At 63.3% G+C, this 21,424-nt stretch overlaps 1 protein-coding gene across 3 annotated transcripts in view; it reads right to left on the bottom strand.

The window, feature by feature from the left end:
- ITSN1 (intersectin 1) overlaps positions 1 to 21,424 on the bottom strand; it is a 170,164-nt gene that overhangs the window by 4,984 nt on the left and 143,756 nt on the right. For all 3 annotated transcript variants that reach the window (XM_054578067.1, XM_054578058.1, XM_054578075.1), the window contains 6 exons: positions 13,681 to 13,802; positions 11,932 to 12,038; positions 7,734 to 7,917; positions 5,775 to 5,873; positions 3,763 to 3,930; positions 251 to 463 (listed from right to left, as the gene is read on the bottom strand). In XM_054578067.1, the coding sequence (XP_054434042.1) occupies positions 251 to 463; positions 3,763 to 3,930; positions 5,775 to 5,873; positions 7,734 to 7,917; positions 11,932 to 12,038; positions 13,681 to 13,802 (893 nt within the window). The remainder of the gene's footprint in view (positions 1 to 250; positions 464 to 3,762; positions 3,931 to 5,774; positions 5,874 to 7,733; positions 7,918 to 11,931; positions 12,039 to 13,680; positions 13,803 to 21,424) is intronic.

Below are 21,424 nucleotides of genomic sequence, written 5' to 3'. Positions count from 1 at the left end.
GGTTCGCTGGTGGAAGGCCTGGCCTTCAATTTGTAAAAAGCACAGTTTCTGTGAAGCGCCACAGAGCAAAGCTCAAGCAGACGGGGCCTACACTGGGGGTGCGTGACCCCGTCACCTGAAACCCTGGTCACCCTTGCCGTCTGCTGGGCACCACAGCCCCGAACCTGACGATACTCTGCGGACCCCTGGCAACGCACCACCCCCGCCCCCCGCCCCCAGCCCGGACGGCGCCATCCGGAAGCCAACTTACGGTTTTGTACATTTTGTACTGCAGGTTGGACTTGGGGCTGAAGACTTTGTCGGTGCCGGAAGAGCCCAGCGGCTTCAGGGCCTGGGTCAGCAGGAGGAAGTCGTTGAAGAGGAAGCCGTACAGCTCCTTGTTGCTCTTGGCCTTGTAGAGCTTCCCGCTGTGCAGGAACTTGCGTGGCCCCAGGCAGTTGGTCACGGAATTGAACACAAGTTGCTGAGAAAGGAAACAAAACGCAGAGAAGATACGATGGAGACGGGCCAGGTTGCGATTCGGGGTTTTCCGCGCCTGCGGGCGTGGGCTCCACCGGGATCCGGGCCGGGCCTCGGCCGGCCTGCGGCGGAGGCTCACACCGGGGGCCGAGAGGTTGCCGGGCGAGCGAACCGAGTCAGGCAGAGAAGTGAAGACCCGTCTGACTTCACTCGTGCGTGGGATGTAAAACTGAAGCCACAAACGAACAAGCCCGATGCACAGACCACCCCACCCTCATGGACACAGACGACTGTGCGGGGCGAGCGGCCGGAAGCAGGGCGGGAGGGAAGTGAGGCGCAAAGGGGGTCAAACATACGGTGACGGAAGGTGGCTCGGCTTTGGGTGGTGGGCACACAGCGCACTACACAGATCGCACAGCATAGAAATGGACACCTGAGACCTACAGATCTTAATAAACAATGTCGCCCCAATAAATTTACTTTGAAAATCCAGAAGGGGCTGCTGGGAGGGCCTCGGACAGTGCGGGCCTCAGCGGTGCTGCGCGAGGCCTCGAGGCCAAGCAGCACAAACAGGTGCTGGCGGGAACGGGCCTCGCCCAGTGCGCGTTCCGCACCGTGAAGAGGCCCGCTCTCCCCGCGTCCTCCCGAACCTCGGGGGTGGCCCCGAGTGCTGCAACGCAGCTCCGCCACCCCCTGTCCCCGCCGGGCTCTGGGTTCTCGCGTCTGTCACCCCCACCCCGGGCTCCGCCATCTCGCGTGAGCCGGCTCTGAAGGCGCAGAGGAAGACTGAGGCAGGAGCGACCTTACTTGAGCCCCCTCTTGACAGCAGGGGAGAGACTGAGGAGAGGAGGGCCACAGCGGTGGCTGGGCAGCGACAGAAACCAAGCGGGTGTCACGGTCCCCCAAGCCCTGCCCACATTCGAGCCCCAGGGAGGAGCTCCGTCCAGCAGCCTCCAGGGCCAGGCTCTCCCCGAGGGGAGTATTTGTCAGGAGGCAACGAGGTTCGCAGCTCGCATCCCTCGAGGGACCTGGGGGCCACCGTCTGCCCCCACGTGACGGCAGAGTCCGCGGGGTCCCTGCGACCAGAGCCCGATGGCTTTCAAGGGGCGTGGCCGCCCCCCGTCGCCCTCAGGCACAGGGAGGGAGGAGGCTCCTGCCTCCCACCGAGGCTCTGAGGAGCCCCCACCCCGACAGGCTAATGGCGACACCCCAGCCTGAGCCCTCACAGGACGCCCTTCGCCTTTGCCTGGGCGATGAGAGCCTGGCGGTCATTCTGGCCCTTTTCGCTCCCCGAGAGAGAGGGGCCGAGCCACGCGGGGACAGTGGCTAAGGAAAGGCAGCTTGGCTCACGCACACGCGGTGTCGCTTATTCACCCGGCGGCTGGGCCCTCCGAGGGGCCGGGCTCGCACGGGACGAACGCGAACTGGGAACCGACGAGACTGTCTACGACAGCGTGAAACTGACGGTGAATCACGGCTGCGTGTCCAGACAGGGTCAGGGAACAGAGGCCGGCGCGGCCGTGCCCACGGCGCAGACAGAATGGGAGCCTGACAACAGCGAGGGAAGACCGATCTGTACGGAAGGCCAACAGCCCACTTCAGAGAGGGCGTAGGAGCCACAAAACCAAATGACAGACTTTATTCTGCTCTGACTGTTTTAAGCTGAAGCGCTGGCCTCGCTTGGGTACCCCCGACAGCAGCCACCAGGCACCGGGATGGGCCGCTCCGCACAGCTGTCGGGCAGGACGGGGAGCGGCAGAGCCCAGGAAGGAAGCGGGGGAGGGAGAGAGGGAAGGAGGGAGGGAGGGAGGGGGAAGGACCGAAGGGAAGGAAGGGAGGATGGGCCAAGCAACCAGCGAGAGCCTGCGATTGCATGTCAACACGGAATTCCAGCACGGGAGCCCCCACAGGTCCCCTCGGTCCCCACGGGATGCTCCCCCAGCCTGCGTGGCCGGCACGCGGGAGGCGGGCAGGGAGGAATGGGTGGCCACTGGCTCAGGGGGCGACCGCCTTTGACGCCGTGGGGAGCGGGGGAGGGAGGCACAGGGAACGGTGTGCGCACACGTGTGTCTGTGTGTTTGGGAATAAAGCTGAAGGAAAGGCCAGTGCCGTGAAGACCATTAAATCCTAGAGGGGACGTTTCTGGTTCTGGGAGTGCAGTGGACTAAATGCTCTGACTCACCCGGTGAGAAATTTAAAAACTGCGTAAGGTATAAAAATGTGCTTTTTAAATGTAAGCAGGGTGATAAAAATAAGAAATTTGCAGAGGCCAAGAACAACATGAAAATGCAGTTCTGTCCAGGTAGCTCAGTCGGGTCAAGCGTCATCCCAAAACATCAAGGCTGTGGGTTCGCTCTCCGGTCAGGGCGCAGACAAGAATCAACCGATAAGTGCATCAATAAGGAGGGGAAGAAAACAACAGCAACAGTGTATTTTTCTTTCTTTCCCTCACTCTCTCTAAAACCAATAAATATAAATGAAAAAAAAAAAGAAAAAAGAAAAGAACATGCAGACCTTGGATGATAAACAAGCCCCTAAGCTGGCTTTGGCTGAGAGTCTGTCTTGAATCTGGTGACAGTGAGCTTCCGCCTTAACAGCTATGTGGGGTGCAGAAGGCAGAGATGTATCAGGCCCGTGTGATGTGAGGCATCTGACAGGGAATCACAAAAAGCTGGATCCGAGGAAGGAGGAGAAACTCAAACACAGAAAAAATGAGCAAGAAACCTGGGTCGTTTCTGACCTTGGTGTATATGGAGGAAAAAAATGTCCCCAAGGCAGCTCTGGGGACACACACATTTATGCCACAATTCACACAACCAGTGTGACTCCCAGAGCCCCCTGTGCTAATTTAGGGTGGTCCTGGTAGCGATCCTCTCGGAAGGAATGCAGCTCCAGCCTGTCAGGACCCCACAGCTGAAGTTCCAAGGGCACGAGCTCACGATCGGAAATGCCAGCACACGCGGGGCGCGGGCCGCGGGCCCGTGCGGCGGGGGCCGCCAGAAACAGCAGACAGCAGCTAGAGGCGGGAATTACAGATCCGAAACATGGACGATTGTGTTTGAAGTGTGTTAGGAGATAAAGGAGAGGCCTGGCCTCTTGTGCAAGGAACGAGACACTGGGAAGAAACCAGCACATTCCAGAGAGAAAGAACTACTGGAAATGGAGAAGAAAATAATGGGAATTTAAAAACTCCGTGTAGGGGTTAACTAGCAAATTAGAAGCAGCCAGAGAGGCACTAGCAGGCTGCGGGCCGGAGTCGGGCCGGTGCACGGCCGGTCCCCGCAGGCCCGCCCCGCGGCTCACCTCTGACAGGCCCTCGCACTGCACGTGGGCCTGGATCCACTCCAGCCGGTCCGAGTTCTCCTTCTCCCGCACCCCTTCGTTCACCTGCGAGCACAGCTCCTCCGCCTTCTCCAGCGCCTGCCGCAGGTGGCTGTGGTCGGGGTGGTTCTCGGGGGTGTTTTCCAGGATCTGCGTGGGACACCAGAAGGTGGCGGCTGGAGCGGGGGCAGACGTCCGCCGTCCTGGGGGGCCTGGCCGCACCGAGGCGGCGCATGGCCCAAGCCCCTCCCGGGCGGCGGACACTCGGGCCCCCACCGCTCTGAGCACCCGGCGCGCCCTGACGTGGAGCGGTGGCAGAGGCCCCCGGGGGGCAGGGGTGCCACGCTGTTTATACTTGGGGGGGGAGGGCAGCGGCCGCAGTCACGCACCCCGCCCGCACCCCGCGCGGGTCTCTCCCGAGAGGACAGCTCCGTGCCCAGCACATGTGGCACATAATCACAAAACAACCTCATCATGTTTTAAGGAAATTTACGATTTTGTGCCGGGCCGCACTCACAGCCGTCCTGGGCCGCATGCGTCCCCCCGGCCGCGGGTGGGACGCCCTGCTACATGCTCTGCGTGTGCTTAATAGCCACGCAGGGTTTGCCCCCTGTTTTGCAGAAAGGGCCACACTGTCAGATTGCTCAAGCGGGGCTGCTGTTTTCTGTAATTTACTAGAGTTTCCTGCCTGTCTCTCCGAGCCGATTCACGGAAGCCTATCTTTTGAAATATTTCCCTAGTACAGATCTACCAAAATTTATTCAACTGTACTCCTTAATGAACATCTAGGATGTCCCCAGAATAAAAGACTGTTTTGTAAGTTGCTATGACTCTCAGCCCTTTAAGGTCCTGTCTTGGGTGCCTTCTAAGGACGCTTCTGCCTTGGGAGTATGAAAATATCTAACCCAGAGCCTGCGCCGTTTCCCGCCGGCGGCTCACAGCGTCTGCGGCCCTGCGTTCTCTCCTTAGCCCCGCGGGCCGCTGTCCCGGGGCCTCGCAAGGGCGCAGCCGCGCTTCTGCACAGAGCGACCACTCGTTTTTCCTTCTTAACGTCAATAGCTCTCTGCTCTCTTCTTGTTTTTGTTTTTCTTCCATTGGCTAGATCTAGAACACCTACGTTAAAAACCTGTTTCCACCTTCACTGTGTGATTCAACATTGGGGGAAATAAAGAAAAGCGTTGAGCGATTTCAATAGTAACTCAAGTGAGGGGAGAGGAAACAATCACTTGTCAGCTCCTTTCAAAACGAATCCTTGGGCTGAGCCGATGTGGCCACAGGGCGTTTTGTGGGGCGCGGTGGCATTGCACTGGGGAGACCCCTTACACAGGAGGGAGATTCGTGGCACTTAAGGGGACCGAGGAGATGAGGACACATGTTGAGGAAAATGAGAGCCAGGCCTCTCGCAGGGCAGGAAGTCACGAATGTGCGGCACGAGGGAGGCCCGGAATCGGTTCCGTGCGTGAGAGCAGGAGGCGGGGGTGGGAGCTCCCGCACACACGGGTCGCTCTGGAAATAGATACACGCGTGCACACTCGCGTCTGTGTAAACATGTGTACGTACACAGTACATGGACTCCCAGGCTCTGCCGCTGAGGGATCCCCAGGGCAGTGAGCACAGAGGGCCCGACTGGACGCAGGTTCTCCACAGAGAGGAGCCAGGCCCGGTGCCGCCGCCGCCCAGGGCTCTGTAACCGCAGGCTCAGAGTGCGCCTGTCCCCCACACGTTTCTCAGGTGGGAAAGAATCAAGGTCTGAGCGGCCACTTTCCAGCTTATAGGGTCGGAGGTGCCCGGACGCCCTTGGAAGGTCACGTCTTACTGGCCTTTTCCACGATGAACGGCTTTTCTTGCCGAGTTACCACGCGGGTGCCGCCCCCCCCTGCCGGGCACGCATCCCTGCACAGCCCATGGCAGGGGCGCGGGCCGGGGACTCGCCCGTGGCCGCCGTTCCCCAACACGCTGAGGCGGTGCCCCTCGCGAGAGGGGGCGGTACTCACGTTTTTAACGATCAGGGGGTACCTCGTCACCCGCTGCATGGGCTTCAGAATGAAACTCGACAGCGGCATCCCTTTGCATCGGGGGTCCATCGCCAGCCTCTGAAAGGAGAGGCTCGTCTGAGCACGACCCAGCCGCTGGCATCGACAGGGACGCCTCCCGATCCTGGACAACCACCGAGCAGCCGACCCTGGTCCAGGACGAGGCGCTTTGCAGAAGGGGTGCGGGGACGGGGGCCAGCGATGTGCCCCCGCCCCCAGGGCCGTCCCTGCCCTACAGCGCCTCTCCAGGGGACGCAGGGCTCCTGGCTCCCAGAGATGAGCCTGGAGACGGCCTCTCCCGGGTTTCTGCGGAGACGCCCGGCGTTCCCGGGAGCAAGGACCATCACAGAACAAAAGCTCCCCCTCAGTCCCGGAGACGCCGGGAGGGTGGACCTCATCGGCGATTTTGGATGGAGCCTGCGCCCCCGAGGGAGCCCCGGGCAGGGCGGGGGCAGCAGAGCTGGGACAGAGGGGTCAGGACTTCGGGGCCACCTGTTGTCTCCGCCCAGGACGCCCTGCCTCTTCCGCCACTTTTGCCAATTCTGTCCACTCACCTGGAGGACAAGAGTCCTTCTGTCCCCAAAAGCTGACCCTATCTATGTATCACTGGGGTTATATGGTGACTTAGCTCTCAAAGGTGCTGGTTCTCTGCCCTGACCTGGGCCCCAGGCGCCAGGAACCAGCTGCAGCTGAACCCGCTCCAGCCGCGGGCGCCATCCCCCCAGCACCCTGGCAGGTGGCGCAGGCTCGTCCGGCTCCCATGGGGTCGAGGCGGAGGAGCTGGTGCAGGGCAGCGGGGCGGGGCAGGCGAGAAGGGGCAGCAAGCCCCTCCCCGGGCTGACGTCAGCATCTCCCCGAAGGGCAGGGGCATCCATCCGGTGAGGACTCATTGGCCTGTGCCCTGGCTGAGGCCCCGGGCGGGCCGTGGCACCTGCCAGCCTAGCGTCTGCTCCCTGGCCTGCGCCCCCCGCAGACCGATGGCTGAGCGGTACGCCTGCCCTTGGAGCGACCAGAAAACGTCCCGCCCGTAGGCCAGTGTGTGGCAGCTTTAATGTCGAGGAACGGCAGGGGGAAGACAGAGCAAACGGAGGAGACGCCGCAGCCGACAGAGGCCCGTGAGCCCGCCGCCTACGCTGCCGCCCAGCAGGCGGGCGAGGCTGCCCCCAGTGCGTCAGGCCCAAAGACAAGCCTGTCGCCCGCGTGATTTGCTCACTGTCTATTCATCAACGTGTACCTGCTTCGCAGAAGTTATTTTACTCTTTCCCTTTTCTTCCCTCTTTCCCTGTGCGTGGGGCAATGGGGGCTGACGTGCCAGCAGGGACGCACTGGGCCAAGGCCAAGCCCCGGGACAGCGGGCCCCGGGCCTGGGGCCTCCAGCAGCGCCGCCCCAATGCACCGCTCACCAACGCCTGGGTCTCCACACCCCTGTTGTCCCCCAAAGCAGAGGTCCAGGCAGGTCACCCCCCCTCCCCGGCCCCGGGCTGTCTGGAGGCGGGCCCAGCAAGAAGAGCCTGCAGGGAAAGGAACGAGGGTCCCTGGGGGCTGCGGGCCCCTCCCTCTGCAGGGCAGGGCAGCGGCCGGCAGGAACCGAAGGCACCCAGATAGGTCGGAATAGGAAACCGGAGCCCTGCCCATCCTCCAGGACAGGAAAATGAGATGGAAAACTTAAAGCTGTATCCGATCACCCCCACCCCCTGGACAGCAGCTCCAAGCTCCCGGGCAGGGCTGCGCTCTCCTCCCCAAGCCCCGCCCCCACCCGTCTCCCCTTTGGTCCCAACCGCATCGGCCAGCTAGTGCCTCCCCTACTGTCCGCCAGGACCTCGGTCCCTGTGGCCTTCGGCAGAAACGCGCCAGCAGACACTGAGTTACCCCGGCGCAGCCACTCGGGCGGGGCCTGGCTCTGCCGCCCCGGCTCCTTACTTTGACGAAGTCCTTGAAGTCCGGGGCCTCGTCCGTCTTCTGCTGGATGAGGGCGGCCCCGTTGAGCTGGCAGCTGCAGAAGCGGATGTAGGGCTGCATGTGGGGCAGCTGGGCCGTCAGGATGTCCCCGATCATCTTCACCGGCATCTTCTCCCCCGACATCTTCTTGCGAACTCGCAGCGCTCTGCGCGGAAACAGGGCTAGTGAGGCCGCCGGGCCCTGTCGGGCGCTGCGCCGCACGCTTCGGGGCTGGGCAGGAACGGGGCGCGTGGGGGCCGCCGGCGGGTCTGGGCCGGGGGGCGGGAGAGGAGCCGAGTCCTGCCCTGCGGAGCGGCCAGCAGGGCGCTCGTCTTTGGCAGGGCGGTTGGTGCTCGCGGGCTCTCGGGCACCAGTCGGTTTTCCTTATGGAGAAATGAGGAATCCTTTCCTTGCTGACTCAGACAGGGCCCCGCGTCAACAGGCCACTTCACAGGTCATCTGTGGGGACAGACCCAGCTGGTATGGGCCCCACACTGAGCCCATTTGCAGGCCAGGGCCACCCAAGGGCAAATAGGGCCGCCAGGGGACATGGAGGCCCATTTTCAGACTGATCAAAACGTAACTAAGGTGGTAAATCAGCCACCACAGACAAATAATCCGATTGTGTTCACCAAAGCCAAGCACAAGGGATTGTCTGGACCATCCGCTCAGCTCCCTGCTTCGCTGCACGGCCCCTCTGAGGTTGACTCGGTGACGAGGAGCCGGAGAGAGAGGAGCCAAGGGACACGATGACCCACCAAGGGGCCTGCACAATTTACACCCTGGGGGCCAGGACGGGGCTGGGGGCCGGGGGTGTCCGTCCCAGGGCCCGGCCGCAGTGAGTGTTCAAGGCTCCGGGAGCCAGGACTGTGCACCCCACCCCGCCAGCTCTAACACGTGCCCCCAACGCTGGACCCGGGGAAGGGCCCTGGGCTCTGCACAGCGGGCCCGCGGTGCACTATGGGGGCCCACCGCGGTGCGGGGAGCGTGTTCTGCCCTCCCCAGGGGGCGTGGTGGGTGGGGGATGGGTGGGTGGACAGACCGATGGACGAGCAGATGGGACGGAATGTGAGGCTGTATGACTGTAACATCGGTGGGAAGGGGTCGCTGTGGCTTTCTTTGGTTGCATTCTTGCCCATGGGTGGGGCTGAACCATTCCAAGGAAGCTCTGCAATATTCGTATTAGGCTTAAAAAACTTCAGCTCACTTTATTTTCTCTCTTCTACATTTTTAGTTAAAGAAAGAAAGAAAAACACGCTTGGACTGGGCGCAGGCCACAGAGAGGAGCTTTAGGGACCCTGAGTCCCGCGGTCCGAGGGACGAGCGGAGGTCAGTGCCGGCAGCCAGGGCGGGGCGGGGCCGAAGCTCAGCGCCTTCCAGACGGCTGGCCGGTGGCCGCGGCCCACGGAGGGAACCTGCGCCGAATGCCTCCGACCTGGGGGACGAGAGCCCTGGGTGACCACGCTGCAAACTCGCTATGGGTGGAAACAGGAAGAAATTCGGCTGCTTCGTTATTTTCCTGTGCGAGTGAACGGCTGTGCTTCCACACACACCCTCCCGTTCTTGCACGACGGCGGGGGGGGGGGCGAAGAAGGAAGGTCCCCAGCAGATTGTCGGACTCAAGCTGTGCAAGCGGAGGCGGGCCTCAGCAAGGCCCCTCCTGTGACCAGGCGCCTCTCAAGGTCACTGTGGGTCCCCTTCGGGGTGCTCTGCACAGGCGAGCCCGACGGCAGGGCGCGTGCAGAGGGTGTCCCAGGCCCAGGGGTCACCGGACCCAGCCTTGCCGCGCTGACTGACGGTCCCAGGGAACGGTTCTCCGGCGGGAGGCCTGAACCGCCGAGGTCGGCAATGGGCCGGGTCGCCCTTCGGGGCGTCCAGGGTTTGCGGCACGGAGGGCTGTTCCCGGTCTGCAGCCCGGGTGCGCGGTCCAAGGAGCTGGCCTGTGTCACTGAGTGCTGGGTGCCGACCACTTTTTAATGTGCGTCACTTACTGCCCTGCGGGCGGGCAGGGGAGCTGCAGCGCACGGGGCGCGGGGGGGGGGGGGGGTGCGGGCGAGGGGGCGTGGCCAAGGCCACACGGCTACCACGCGGCCGGGCCGCCCTCCAGCCCAGGAGATCTGGCCCCGGAGCCCGAGGTCCGCAAGCCCTGCACGCAGGACAGTCCCAGGCCCCTGCACAGAGGCTCCCGCCCCGGCCGCGCTGCAGCTGCGTCCCTCCCGGCCCAGGTCTCCCTCTGCCGCTGCTGCCCGCACCGCCCGCCCCTCCGCCCCGGCCCCCGCGGCCCCTGCTTCCAGCCCAGAGCGCCCGCTGCCTGCTCGTTCTCCGTCTTGCCTTTACACCCAAGGGAGGGCTTTCATTTTTCTTTTTTCCACTTAAAATAAAATTGTGCCTATTTTTCTTAAGTTAAAAAGAAAGTAAGCCAAACACTTTCTACTTAAGAAAAACAATGTTTTTGAGAAGCTCTTTCGTTTCATTTCTTCTTTTTTTCCCCAAGCGCGGCGGCAGGAAGGGGTCTTGATAAGGACAGTTTCCAGCACGTGGGTCCAGCACCCCACTGCTGGTGCCCCAGGGGCCTGCGCCCCGGGTCTTAACGCTGAAAGGCTCTAGATCTTTCCGCCCAGCTCGGCTTAGGAAAGAACAAAAGCTCGGGACGGCTGCCTCCTGGTTCGACCTTCCTTCCATGGGGGACAGGTCTGGTGGGACCTTGGGTGTCCCCCACGGAGCAGCCCGCGGCCCGACGCCCCCTCTGCACGGCCGCTTCGCCAGCCGTCATGGGCGGTCAGCTCCGCCCTCCAGGCCTGGCCACGTCCACAGAGCGGGGGTAGGGGCTCTGCCCCCGTTCCCCCGCCCCCACAGGAACAGGCAGGAGGGAGCGAGGGACAGCCGGGGGAGCAGCACCAAGCACGCAGCCTTCCCGAGGTCCAGCCGTTGTCAGGGGCACCTGGGGCCACATGTGTCCCGTCCCCAACCCCCACTGAGAGCTGCCCGGGCAAAGCATGCTTTAACCTGTATGATATTTTCCAAAGAAAACCCCCGTGTCTATTTCAAAACAACTCATCCCCGACACTCCAGGTTCAGGGGTTAATTCACCCCCAGCCCCCACGCGACAGGGAGCCCTCTCCCAGGTGAGGCTGGGTGTTCAGCCCCTGCCCCTGGGGCCCCGGGCCCAAACCCAGCTCTCCCTGGGGACCCAGCGCCCTCACGAGAACCCTGCGGGGGCGGCAGCACTGCGGTCCCTTTGTGACGGACGAGGACCCTGCAGCACAAAGACACGCAGCCGGGGGGCCGTGCGGCTGGGAGCCCGAGTCAATCTAAGGGAAAGGGGTCAGGGCCGGGCCTGTGAGCCAGGAAGGCCGTGGTTTAAAAAACCCTGCGGCACCCCGACCGCTGCTGCAGGGCAGAGAGCGCAGACATTGTCCGCTCGCTCACACCGGCCCCTGAGCCTCTCCCGCCGTCCCTGTCCACCCAAACACGCCCGCGAGAGCGCGGGGGCCTGGGCTTGGGGGGAAAGCTGCTTCAGACCACGCGAGGGGGCTGCGCTCCGTCCCCCGGCCCCAGGCAGAGGGAGGCCCTCCTGCCGGCTGGCGGGGCTGCTCCTCCCTGGCCTGCTCTGTCCCCGCACGCGCTGCCACAACAGGCCCGGAAGAGACCTTTGTGACAATAAAACCCGTGGCACTGAGTCGGGCTCCAACCGCAGGTCTGATCCCTGTCGCTGCAGCTGCCTCTGAGGACCAGCTGGGAGTCAGACACCCAGCGCGCTGGGGCCAGCTCCTCGGAGAGCTACCCGGGCGTGGCTGGTGACCGGGGCCACTGTGTTCCAACCGCGGGCACCAAGAACGTCTCCAGAGACCCGTATTCACCCGTGGGAACCTGGGTCAGAGGGGCGGCGTGGGGGCTGCCCCACACCCAGGATGGAGCCAGCCAGCCACCGGGGTGGGGGTGGGGGGGTGTCGGGCGTGCTCTGGAAATTCTAGAACCGCAGTAAAGCAGGACCTCGACGCCATGCAAAATTGGGGTGTGTTTGGGAAGCATCAGGGCCAAGAAGAGGGGTGGCGCTTGTGAGTGGATATGAGCAAACAGGCAGAGGCAACACGGGGCACATGCGTGGCGGGGACGCGCGGCGGGGACGCGGTGTGGCGGCCGGAGGCGCGGCGAGGCCGGGGTTAGAGGAGAGGCTTACTTCAGCAGCTTGATATTACACATAATCAGCTCCTTCCAGTTAACAAAGATCATAGCGCCCTCTTTCTCTGTCAGCAGCTCAGACTCCATCAGGGGCTTCTGAAAGATCTACAGGCGCAGAAAACGAGGCAGTTCAGAAAGCAAGCAGTAGTGAGCTCGCCCTTAGACACGCGCACACAGGTCACCCAGGGCGAGGACGCGGCGGGAGGGACGGCGCCCGCGGCTCGGTGGGTGCCCGGGGGCCGACACCCGCCTGCCAGCACTTTCTGAAGCAGAGGGCCCCTCGTCTGCCTGCGGGGGGGCGGGGGGGCGGGGGGGCGGGTTCCCAGACAGGCTTGCACTGTTTTGCAGGGGAGGCCCCCGAGGGTGCAAGACTGGCCTTGGCTCCAGCAGGACAATGCCAGGGGGCTGCCCCAAGCCTCCCGCCGCCTTCCCTGCCCGCCACGAGGACGTGGGGACAGCGGGGGCCGAAAGGGGCACGCAGCTGTGGGCCACCCCTCCATCAGCGCCCGGGGCATCCTGAGGGCAGTGCCCTAGCAGCTGGCCTCCGGTGCTCAGCCCGGGCGGCGGGCTGCCTTGCCGTGGCCTCTGCCTGGGCTGGGCCTGGGCCTGGCCAGTCCTGTCTTGGGCTCCGGCCATGAGTGGGCAACCCGCACTCTGCATGGCCGGGCGGCGAGCGGTGGCCCACAGCTCCCAACTGAGCCCACGGGGTGAGCCCCGCCTCCCAGCAGGTCCTCATCCGGCGGTGAAGGTAGGCCGCTCTTCCGAAGGCTCTTTGGGGATGGGGTCAGCATAGCTTTAAGGACACTTAGCTGCCCTGACGCTGTCTCCGGGGGCCCTGTTCCTCATGAGTCCTCGAGCCGACATTGAACCTGCCGTACACCAGGTTGCTGCGCAAAGACGCCATCCAAGGGGCGACATGCACATCCTAGACTGGATATTTAGTGGCCGTCAGGTCCCTTGCTAATTTGCACCAACGCTTTCTATGATTCACGGTGGTCCCGTGGGCCAGCACCATCTCGCACCTGTCCTCATTGAACGCTGGCTCGCCGAGCCCCGTCTCCCCCAGTTGTTAAGGCTATGATAGGTGACGGACCCACAGCTGTCGGGGGACGGGGCTGCGGTGGGGGGCAGGAGTTTCTAGGCCACCACAGTCCTCCTCAAGGGGCTGAGCGGCCCTGATGTCCAGCCCCGCAAACCCAGGTGCGCAGACAAAAGGCTTCTCGGACAGTGGCTCCCTGCTCTGCCCCTCCCTGCCTTCCGCACAGAGTGGCTGGGGCGGCCCGTCAAGGGCCACCCGGCAGGACAGGCAACACGAGGGTCCATCTGGGACGGGGTGCACGGGACCTGGGGGGAGCAGACTGTCCTCAAGGGCAAGGCGCGGCGCCAGGAATGACGCGAGGTTGCGGCCGTGTTCGGGTGCCAACCGCGAGGGCCTACGGAACGTGTCTCACTCTGTGGCACCCGCCAGTTGGTGGCTCCACCTAGATTCCAGGTCACACGTGTCTCTGCGCAGCTCCACATGGATTTATCTGTCCCTTGGCATGAGTGACCTCAGCCCCTCCCGGGGAAGGACTCAGAGTTGGCCACCCCTGAGAGGTTAACCGCCTTCTCTTGGGTAAGACTCTCCTCTGAGCTTTGCCATCCAGATGTGCCCCAAACATCCGAAAACTCAGGCCCGGACTCAGGCCCGGGCCTCCTCAGTGGGGCCCCTCCTGCCTCCACCCCCGGTAGCCGCTGCTGCGCTTACCTCGGTGACCAGCTGCAGGTCATTCACATAATTCTCCTCTGTAACAATGAGTTCGTGGATGTATCCCTGTCGCTTTCTTTCTGTTGGGGTCAACATATCCAAGAGATGTAGGTCTGAACACCCTGGAAAACACAACCACGGGACGATTCAGCCAAGTCCGGTGGGGCCCACACAGCTCCGCAGCGAGGGCCCTGGGGCCCCAGGCGTCCTGGCCCTGGGGCCTCACTCTCGCCAGTGTTGGGGGTTCCCCTGTGTACACCCCCAAAAGGCTTCGAGACCCAACCCCTTGTGACTGTGACCTTATCTGGAAATAGGTCTCAGTAGATGTCATCAAATTAAGATGAAGTCACAGTCAAGTAGCGTGGCCCCCAGTCCACTGTGACTCGTGTCTTTATAAGAAGACAAGACAAGCCCTGGCTGGCTAGCTCAGCTGGTTGGAGCGACGTCCCAATACATCAAGGTTGTGGGTTCTGACCCCGGTCAGGGCACGTACAAGAATCAGCCAATGGATGCATCAGTATGTAGAACAACAAATCAAAGTTTCTCTCTCTCTTTTTCTCTCCTCCCTTCCTCTCTCTCTAAAAATCAATAAATTTTTTTAAAAGGTTTAAAAAAAGAGATGAGACGGAGACAGACAGAATGCCGGGCGACGATGGAGGGAGAGGCGCGCGTGCTGCATCCACCAGCCAGGGACGCCAAGGACCGCCCGCAGCAGCGGGAGCTACGAGGAAAGCCCAGAACCAGTTCCTCCCTGCATCCTTCACAGGACACGGCCCTGCTGACACCTCGTCTGCGGACGTCTCCCCTCCAGGACTGGAGAAAGTCCATTTCTGTTGTCCTAGGCCACCCAGCAGCTGGCTGTTAGTCACAGCAGCTGGGGATGACTGATACCGGTGGCTCACTTCCACCTCATCAAAACCGCCGGCATCGCGCTGAGAGGGAGGACTTGGCAACAGCCGGTCTACATGCCCCCAGGGCTCGCGCAGGCCAGGCCCAGCTCGGGGGGCTTTACCTCCACGGCCGTGTTTAATGCTCACGTGGAAACTGTAACCCTCGCCATCGCAGGCGAGGAGACCGAGGCTTAGGGGGGCTGACCCACACTGGCCTGTCAGCGCGGCGTGGAGAAGCCAAGGGTCGATCACTGACCCTGTCACTCCAGACGCAGGGCTCTACCCTCCCACACCGGCTGGTGTTGAGCCCACAGCAGGCGGGGATAGGGTCGCCCTGTGCCGAGGCCGCCCATGGGCCTGGGGACCACCAATGCTGGGTCAGCTCTCCGGGACCAGGCCGCCCCACACCTGTGGGAGCGGGGCTGGCGCCTGCAGGCAGCCGCAAGCAGGGTGCCCACGGCCCCGGCTCTGTAACCTGAGCGGTGGTGCATGTCCCGCTGCCTCTGCTCCCTTAGCCGGTTATTGGGGGTTTCGGTTATTGGCAGGGGCTGCCCGGAGAGGCGCACGCTGGAGTGAGGACGGGAGGCTCAGCTCTCGCGCTAAGCTCTTCCAGGCCAGTGGCCACCCCCTCCTTTCTATCAGGGGTTCTTCGTTTAATCCCAGAAATCCGATTTGTAAAAGAGGCCGGGATGTGGTCCTGCACGATGCGGGGGATGGGCGCGCTGAGTCCCAGCCACTGGTTGTTCTCACCCCTTCTTCCCACCAGGGGGCGCGATAGAGCACAGCGTGCAAACCCTGGCTGGAGCCGGAGTTTCCCAAAGTGTGTGTCGGGGACCGGTCCGACCCGGGAGCGCGTTCAAAATGCAAATTCTCCAGCCCCCGATGGACAGACTCTCTGGAGTCAGGTCCTGGAATCTGCGGTTGGCCAAGCTCTCCGGGTGACGGCTGCAGGCACGCCAAGCTTGGGGAGCCTGTTCCTCCGAGTCCCCACCTCCCCCGGCGGAGGTAGCTGGGCTCCGAGGGAGGTATGCGGTCTGTCTGCGGGAACCTTCTGCAAATGGAACGGCCCCTCCGGGGCGAATGATGTCACGGAATTCTTGGCAGATGCTTCCCTGTGCCACAGACAACTCTGAGCTGCGGGGTTCCCAGCCCCCGCGGTGCCCCCTCCGCTGGCCGGGTGCCCTTTCCGGAAGGCTGCGGCTCTCGTCCCGAGACAGGACAACCCCAGGACAGGCGCACGGTGCCGGGAAAGCAGCGCGGGTGAGACAGCACCATGTGAACACCTCCCACATCCATCCACCCGGGGCCGCACTCGAAGTCACAGCCACCAGCTGAGGACGGGCGTCCGGGCAGGCCTGTGGGTGGGTCCGGACCAGGCCCTCTCTCCGCCGGCAGATGCGCCCAGCTGTCCGCGGGCCCCCGGGCGCTTTGTTAAAGCAGCTGCACCAGGGACGAACCCTCAGGAAGGAAGCGAGGCGGGCCGCTCGCTCGCCCCGTGCGGCCGCCGGCGCGCGCTGGGCCACGGGGAGGCTGAGCCCTGTGACCGGCGTCTTCGCTGCCACTGGGAAAGCCGCCCGCCCACCTGGGAGACGCCCTTCGGCACGAGGAACACGCCTCGCGCCTGCCGCCTCTTACGGAACTGGGCGTGAGCCCGTGGGCCCAGGACGAGGGCCAGGCTGCTAAAGGGCGGAAAGCGGCCCTTCGTTCCGGGGACTGGTGTGAACGCCCGGAATTTCCGGGACGCGCCTTCCTGCGGCGTCCGCGTGGCGGTGCCGCTGCGGGGCTGAAACCCGCCTCGCAAGCGCTGCGCGCAGATGTTCGCAGCGACACAGCCGTCGCGCGGGCTAGGGCACCGGCTGGACACTTCTGAGCGCCCCTGCAGGTCACTGTTTGCCCCAGAGAACCTGATGGGTATTCCACTCCCGCCCCGGAAAGCACGTGTACTGAGCGCGCGCACGTTTGCACACTATTTTATAGGGCTCGCAGGCCCTCCTCTAGCTTGTTCGTGCATCTCCTGCAGGCCTCGGCTCGACGAGTGTTTGCTGATGCCGGCGCCGAGTCTGGCACTCACTGCGCTGGGTGCTGCGGACTCACGATGGAACAGCAGGTGTCTGCCCTGCAAACCACCCCCGCCCCCCAGTGAGGATGGTGCTGCCTCCCAGGTTGAGGGTGGTGCTTCTCAGGATGAAGGGGGTACTGCCCCCACAAGGTTGAAGGTGGTACTGCCCCCCTCAGGATGAAGATGGTGCTGCCCCCCCAGGATGAAGATGGTGCTGCCCTCCCACAGGATGAGGGTGGTGCTGCCCCCTCCCAGGATGAAGGTGGTGCTGCCCCCCCCAGGATGAAGATGGTGCTGCCCCCCCCAGGATGAAGATGGTGCTGCCCTCCCACAGGATGAGGGTGGTGCTGCCCCCTCCCAGGATGAAGGTGGTGCTGCCCCCCCCAGGATGAAGATGGTGCTGCCCTCCCACAGGATGAAGGGGGTCCCGCCCCCTCCCCCATCCCCAGGCTGCACATTTGTTCCTCCAGGCCCAACGACTAGGGTGGGCTGGACCCGGGGGCCTGCAGTGTTTAGGACAGGGGATTTCCCAGCCCAGTTGCCAGCAGCATCCCATTGAAAATTATGCTCCTAGAAAGTGACAGCGTACCCAGCTCAGGGTCACACCCTGCAGCAAGGACAGTGCAGGTGGCCAGAAGACACACTTAGAATGAGCCGGGAGCCAGACCAAGGGCCTGTGTGGGGGCGGGGGGCAGGGGGGGGGGTGACAGGACCCCGCCGGCTTTGATTTTCAGGTGCTCTTCGTCTTCACGTTTACATGGTGCCGCTTTGGAGCTGCTCGGAGCCAGAGCAGGCGGTCCAGGCTGGATCCGGGCCACTGACGCAAGACACCCAGGCGCCGGGGCCAGCTCAGGGCGACTTGGGGGCACAGGAGGGGCGCGCACGGCCATCTCCCCGGCAGGCCGGGCAGAGCGGGCTCGGCCACGGTGTGCACGGTGGAGCCCGAGAGCGTGGGCCCTGCCCCGGAGAACATGCCGTCGGTCCCCGTGCCCCTCGGCCGGCAGACGGGTGCCGCCCAGGGCACAGCGAAAGCAAAGATTTTTCTGGGGAGGCCCGTCTCCGAGGCACGAGCCAATGACGCTGGCTCGGAACCGTCCTTCGGCCACCGAACTGCCCCACAGGAGGCTGCTTTCAGAATTCCTGCTGGCAGATACCAGGCCAGGAGAACCGCTGAAGACTCGAAATAGGCGCTTGGAACTAAAAAACATCCTTCCTTTGGAAATGGAGTATTTCGAAAAACAAGAGAGTTTAAAACTCCATCACTCAGAGCAGGGTAAATGGAAGAGTTGTGTCCAGGGATGGGGGAATGTGCGCCTCTCCCTGGGGACCCAGGACGGACATGCTGTGCTGGTTCCGGCGCCCGGAGAACCACGGAGGACGGAGTGCCACGTGTCGCTTTCACCCGCATCTGGGCGCAGGGGTTTGAGCACTGAACGACCTGCCCTGCCCCGCCCCCGCCCCGGGCAGCACCGCAAACGACCCCAGGCCGTTAGGGACGACCCCGGGGGAGGGGGACACAGAATTGCTGCCCCCGCAGTCCCGGCCAGCTGGGCACGCTTACAGAGTGGGAGGGCCGCCGTGCCCCCCTGGAACGGGTTTGAGTCCGGGGCGCTGGAGAAAGTACGGAAAATCTCACCCCACAGGCCATCCTGCCCCCTCACAGGGACAATGTTTATATGAACGGCATGATCTAAACAAATGGCTTTATTACAAAAGCAATATGTGAACGCATGCTTCTTGGAAGCTCAAAGAACACAGGAGAATGTAGGGTGAAAAGCGAGCACCGCCCCTCTCTGACCTCCCCTTCATTCTCCTTCCTTTCCCGGGAAGGACCATAATTCTGAAAACCAAGCGGCCCCACAGCGACCTGGCCACCGAGCAAAGCAAACACACAGGCCACATTCCTGTTATGAAAGAGCCAAAATATACAATAAGTTGGCCAATAAATATTTATCAAGTTCCTAGGAAGTCCAAGAGACACAGAAATACACATGATGTCCTTGTCCTCACGGAAACCCGTGTCCTGCGGGGAGACTGAACAGGAAAATGTGATCTAAAATAGCCCTCCAGAAAGAACGGGCAGAGGGCTGTATGGACGGCGGGGACAGGGAAGTGGTGCTCCCGTCCTGAGGGAGAGGGCTCTGCCGCGAGGTCTGGCCTGGGCTGGGTTTCCACGTGTCCAGGCGCCGGCCGTTCGCTGGGGACGGGCCAGCATGCAGCGAGGACAGAGACATCGCGGGAGAGACGGCAGGGAGGAGGTCACAGCAGCCCTGCTGCTGGAGGGGCCAGCGGGGACCGGGCACCAGCCAGCAAGACAGAAGCTCAGGACAGCCCTTCTTTACGGGCAAGGATGCACCTTTGTCTCTGGGGACGTTCGCCCCGTCCTCTGGCTCAGTGGCCCCGGGGCAGCAGGGCACCGGCTCCTGGAGCTCTGCCTCCCTGGAAGGCACCTGCAGGGCTGGCCTGACAGAGGAAATGGGCCTCGGGGTGCCGGTCCCTCCTGCCAGGGAGCCCACATCCCCCAGGCTCGCGCCGCGCTCGGCAACCCAGCAGATGGGCACGCAGGTGGCAGCCTGTCACGTGGGAAAGGCAGCCGAGACCCACAGTCGACGTGACGTGAAGAAGGTCCTGTGGCCATGGCGCTCTGTCCCCACCGTGGGACCAGTGTCTGGACAGCCATTCTCCACACCGAGGCCTGCGTGTTCCTGCTGTGACAAGGGCTGGGTCTGGGCCTGGGAATCGGTGGCGACTGCAGCAGGCTGGGTCCTTGGCCTTTGGAGCCCCGGTCTGCTGGAGGCGGAGGCGCGCGTTCCGTCCGCGCTCGGACCCCGGCCGAGTCACAGGCCCCTTCCTCCTCCCAGCCCTGAGGCCTCAGAGCTGCCAAGCCCTGAGCCTGGACCCCCGCGGGCCTCCCGAGAAGCCGGCCGGCCCGGGGGGCCTGTGGGGGTGCCTGTGTCCGGGCCTGCCTGGACCCCCGAGGCCGGGGGCTCCCTCGGTCATCGCCCAGAAGCTCTAAATGTCCATGTGGCTCCCACAGCAGCATCGTTGTCCCCCAGGGAGGATAACCCAGCCCGCACAGGCTTCCGGGCAGTCGGATAACTGAGAAGCGAGAAGTGGTGTGAGAGAAGGTATCGGGATAAGCCCTCGACCGCCCTTCAGTGCGGATGGCACTGACCGACTTTATTCAAGGCATGTTACTCGTGGCTTCCCAGCTCGCACTGGCAGGCCTGGCATGGCCCGCAGGGCCCCGCGGAGCATCCATGAGCGTGTCCCTGGCCCCATTTCCGCCACCCTTGTCTCCCTCTCTGCCTGCGGGCCCACTTTCGACGCGCGGCACCCTGCGGTGTTGTCGGTTCCCTGCTGGCGGTCATGGATTAATGCTGTGGGTGCACAAGCTGGATCGGGGTGTTAAAAGCACAAACGTTTTTGTTGGAATATGAGGGAGGAGGCAGGAGATCTGACTAGAGGACTCTGGACATATTTTCCAGAACAGGAAGACTTTGAGCTGGGCGGGTGCTGTTGAGGGACCCAAGCCGAGGGAGCATGGGAGGGAGAGAGGGTGCGGGAGCCCAGGAACAGGTGAGGGAGAGGGATTCAGACGCGGGTAACAGCTGTGGGTGGAACAGGGGTGCCATACACCGTAAACGCCGAACCGAGCGGGCCGCGCTGCGTGGGCACACCCGGGGCCTGCCACTTCTGTAGTGACAGCCCCGCCCATCGCCACGCGCAGGCCACACGCCGCTGAAATGCGAGGAGGAGCACCCCTCTAAGACAAGACCACCCTCAGGGGAGCACGTAGCCTCATTAACTGGCCTGCCGTCCGAGCCCCACCTTGCCTTCGCTCAGCTCCACGGAATCTTCCTGAGGTTTCCTCATTAATTCCAAGTGCACAGAATAGATGGCAAAACTCATTCCCCAGGGCATCTGAGATCTTGCTTCCCAGCAATGGGCGTCAGCTTTGGCCCAAATAAACCCACAAAAGCCCTCTGCAAATCTGGACCGTTCTCAGGTCGACGCGGGGAGTCGGGAAAGTCGGCACTGACTGGCGCTGTGAGCCCGCCCGGCTCCCAGGGCGGGGCGTACATGACCGCAGAATCCTCACCCCCGGTCCCGGCGTGGTAGCCACTGTTCCTATCCCCCACTGGACAGGGAAACTGAGGCACGGAGAAGCTGAGTAACCTGCCGAAGTCTCAGCTGATACAAGGCAGCGGGAGCCCGGCCCCAGGGTTCTGGCTTGTGGCCACCGTTGCCTGCCCGCAGGGAAAGGGACTTCGCTGTCGACTCAGGCCGCTGGCACCGCATCCCCTGTCCAGGCGGCTCAGGCGCGGGAATTGAGCGTCTCACACTTCTGGGGGCTGGGAGCCCAGGATCGAGGTGCGGGCCGGTCTGGGTCTTTCTGAGGCCGCTCCCCTTGGCTGGCAGGCAGCCCCTTCTCTGTGTCCTCATGGGGTCTTCCCTCTGCTCGAGAGCTGCCTGCTGACTGCTCAGGTCCCCTCTCCGGATAAGGACGCCAGTCGGACAGGATTAAGGCCCAGTCTGACAGCCTCATCTTACTGAGCTCCTCCAAGGCCTTATCACTGGATGGTCACACCTGAGGTGCTGAGGGTAAGGGCTTCAAGGTGGGAATTGCAGGGACACAACTCAGCCCCACACAGGCGGGGACGCGCAGCCGAGGAGCGAGGTGGTGTGGTTCCGCCTTTGGCGGCCGAGCTGGGGGAGGCTCGGGCTGTGTTTTGGGAGGACCACCGCGGCGGCCGCGTAGAGGGCGCACCCGGGTCGTGGCCTCGAGTTTGGC

This window comes from Pteronotus mesoamericanus, unplaced genomic scaffold, assembly GCF_021234165.1.
Source record: "Pteronotus mesoamericanus isolate MK-2021 breed Mesoamerican mustached bat unplaced genomic scaffold, CSHL_Meso_final contig_116, whole genome shotgun sequence".
NCBI lineage: Eukaryota > Metazoa > Chordata > Mammalia > Chiroptera > Mormoopidae > Pteronotus > Pteronotus mesoamericanus.
The sequence above is the reverse complement of the archived record's forward strand: the minus strand, read 5'-3'. Positions and strand labels throughout refer to the sequence as shown.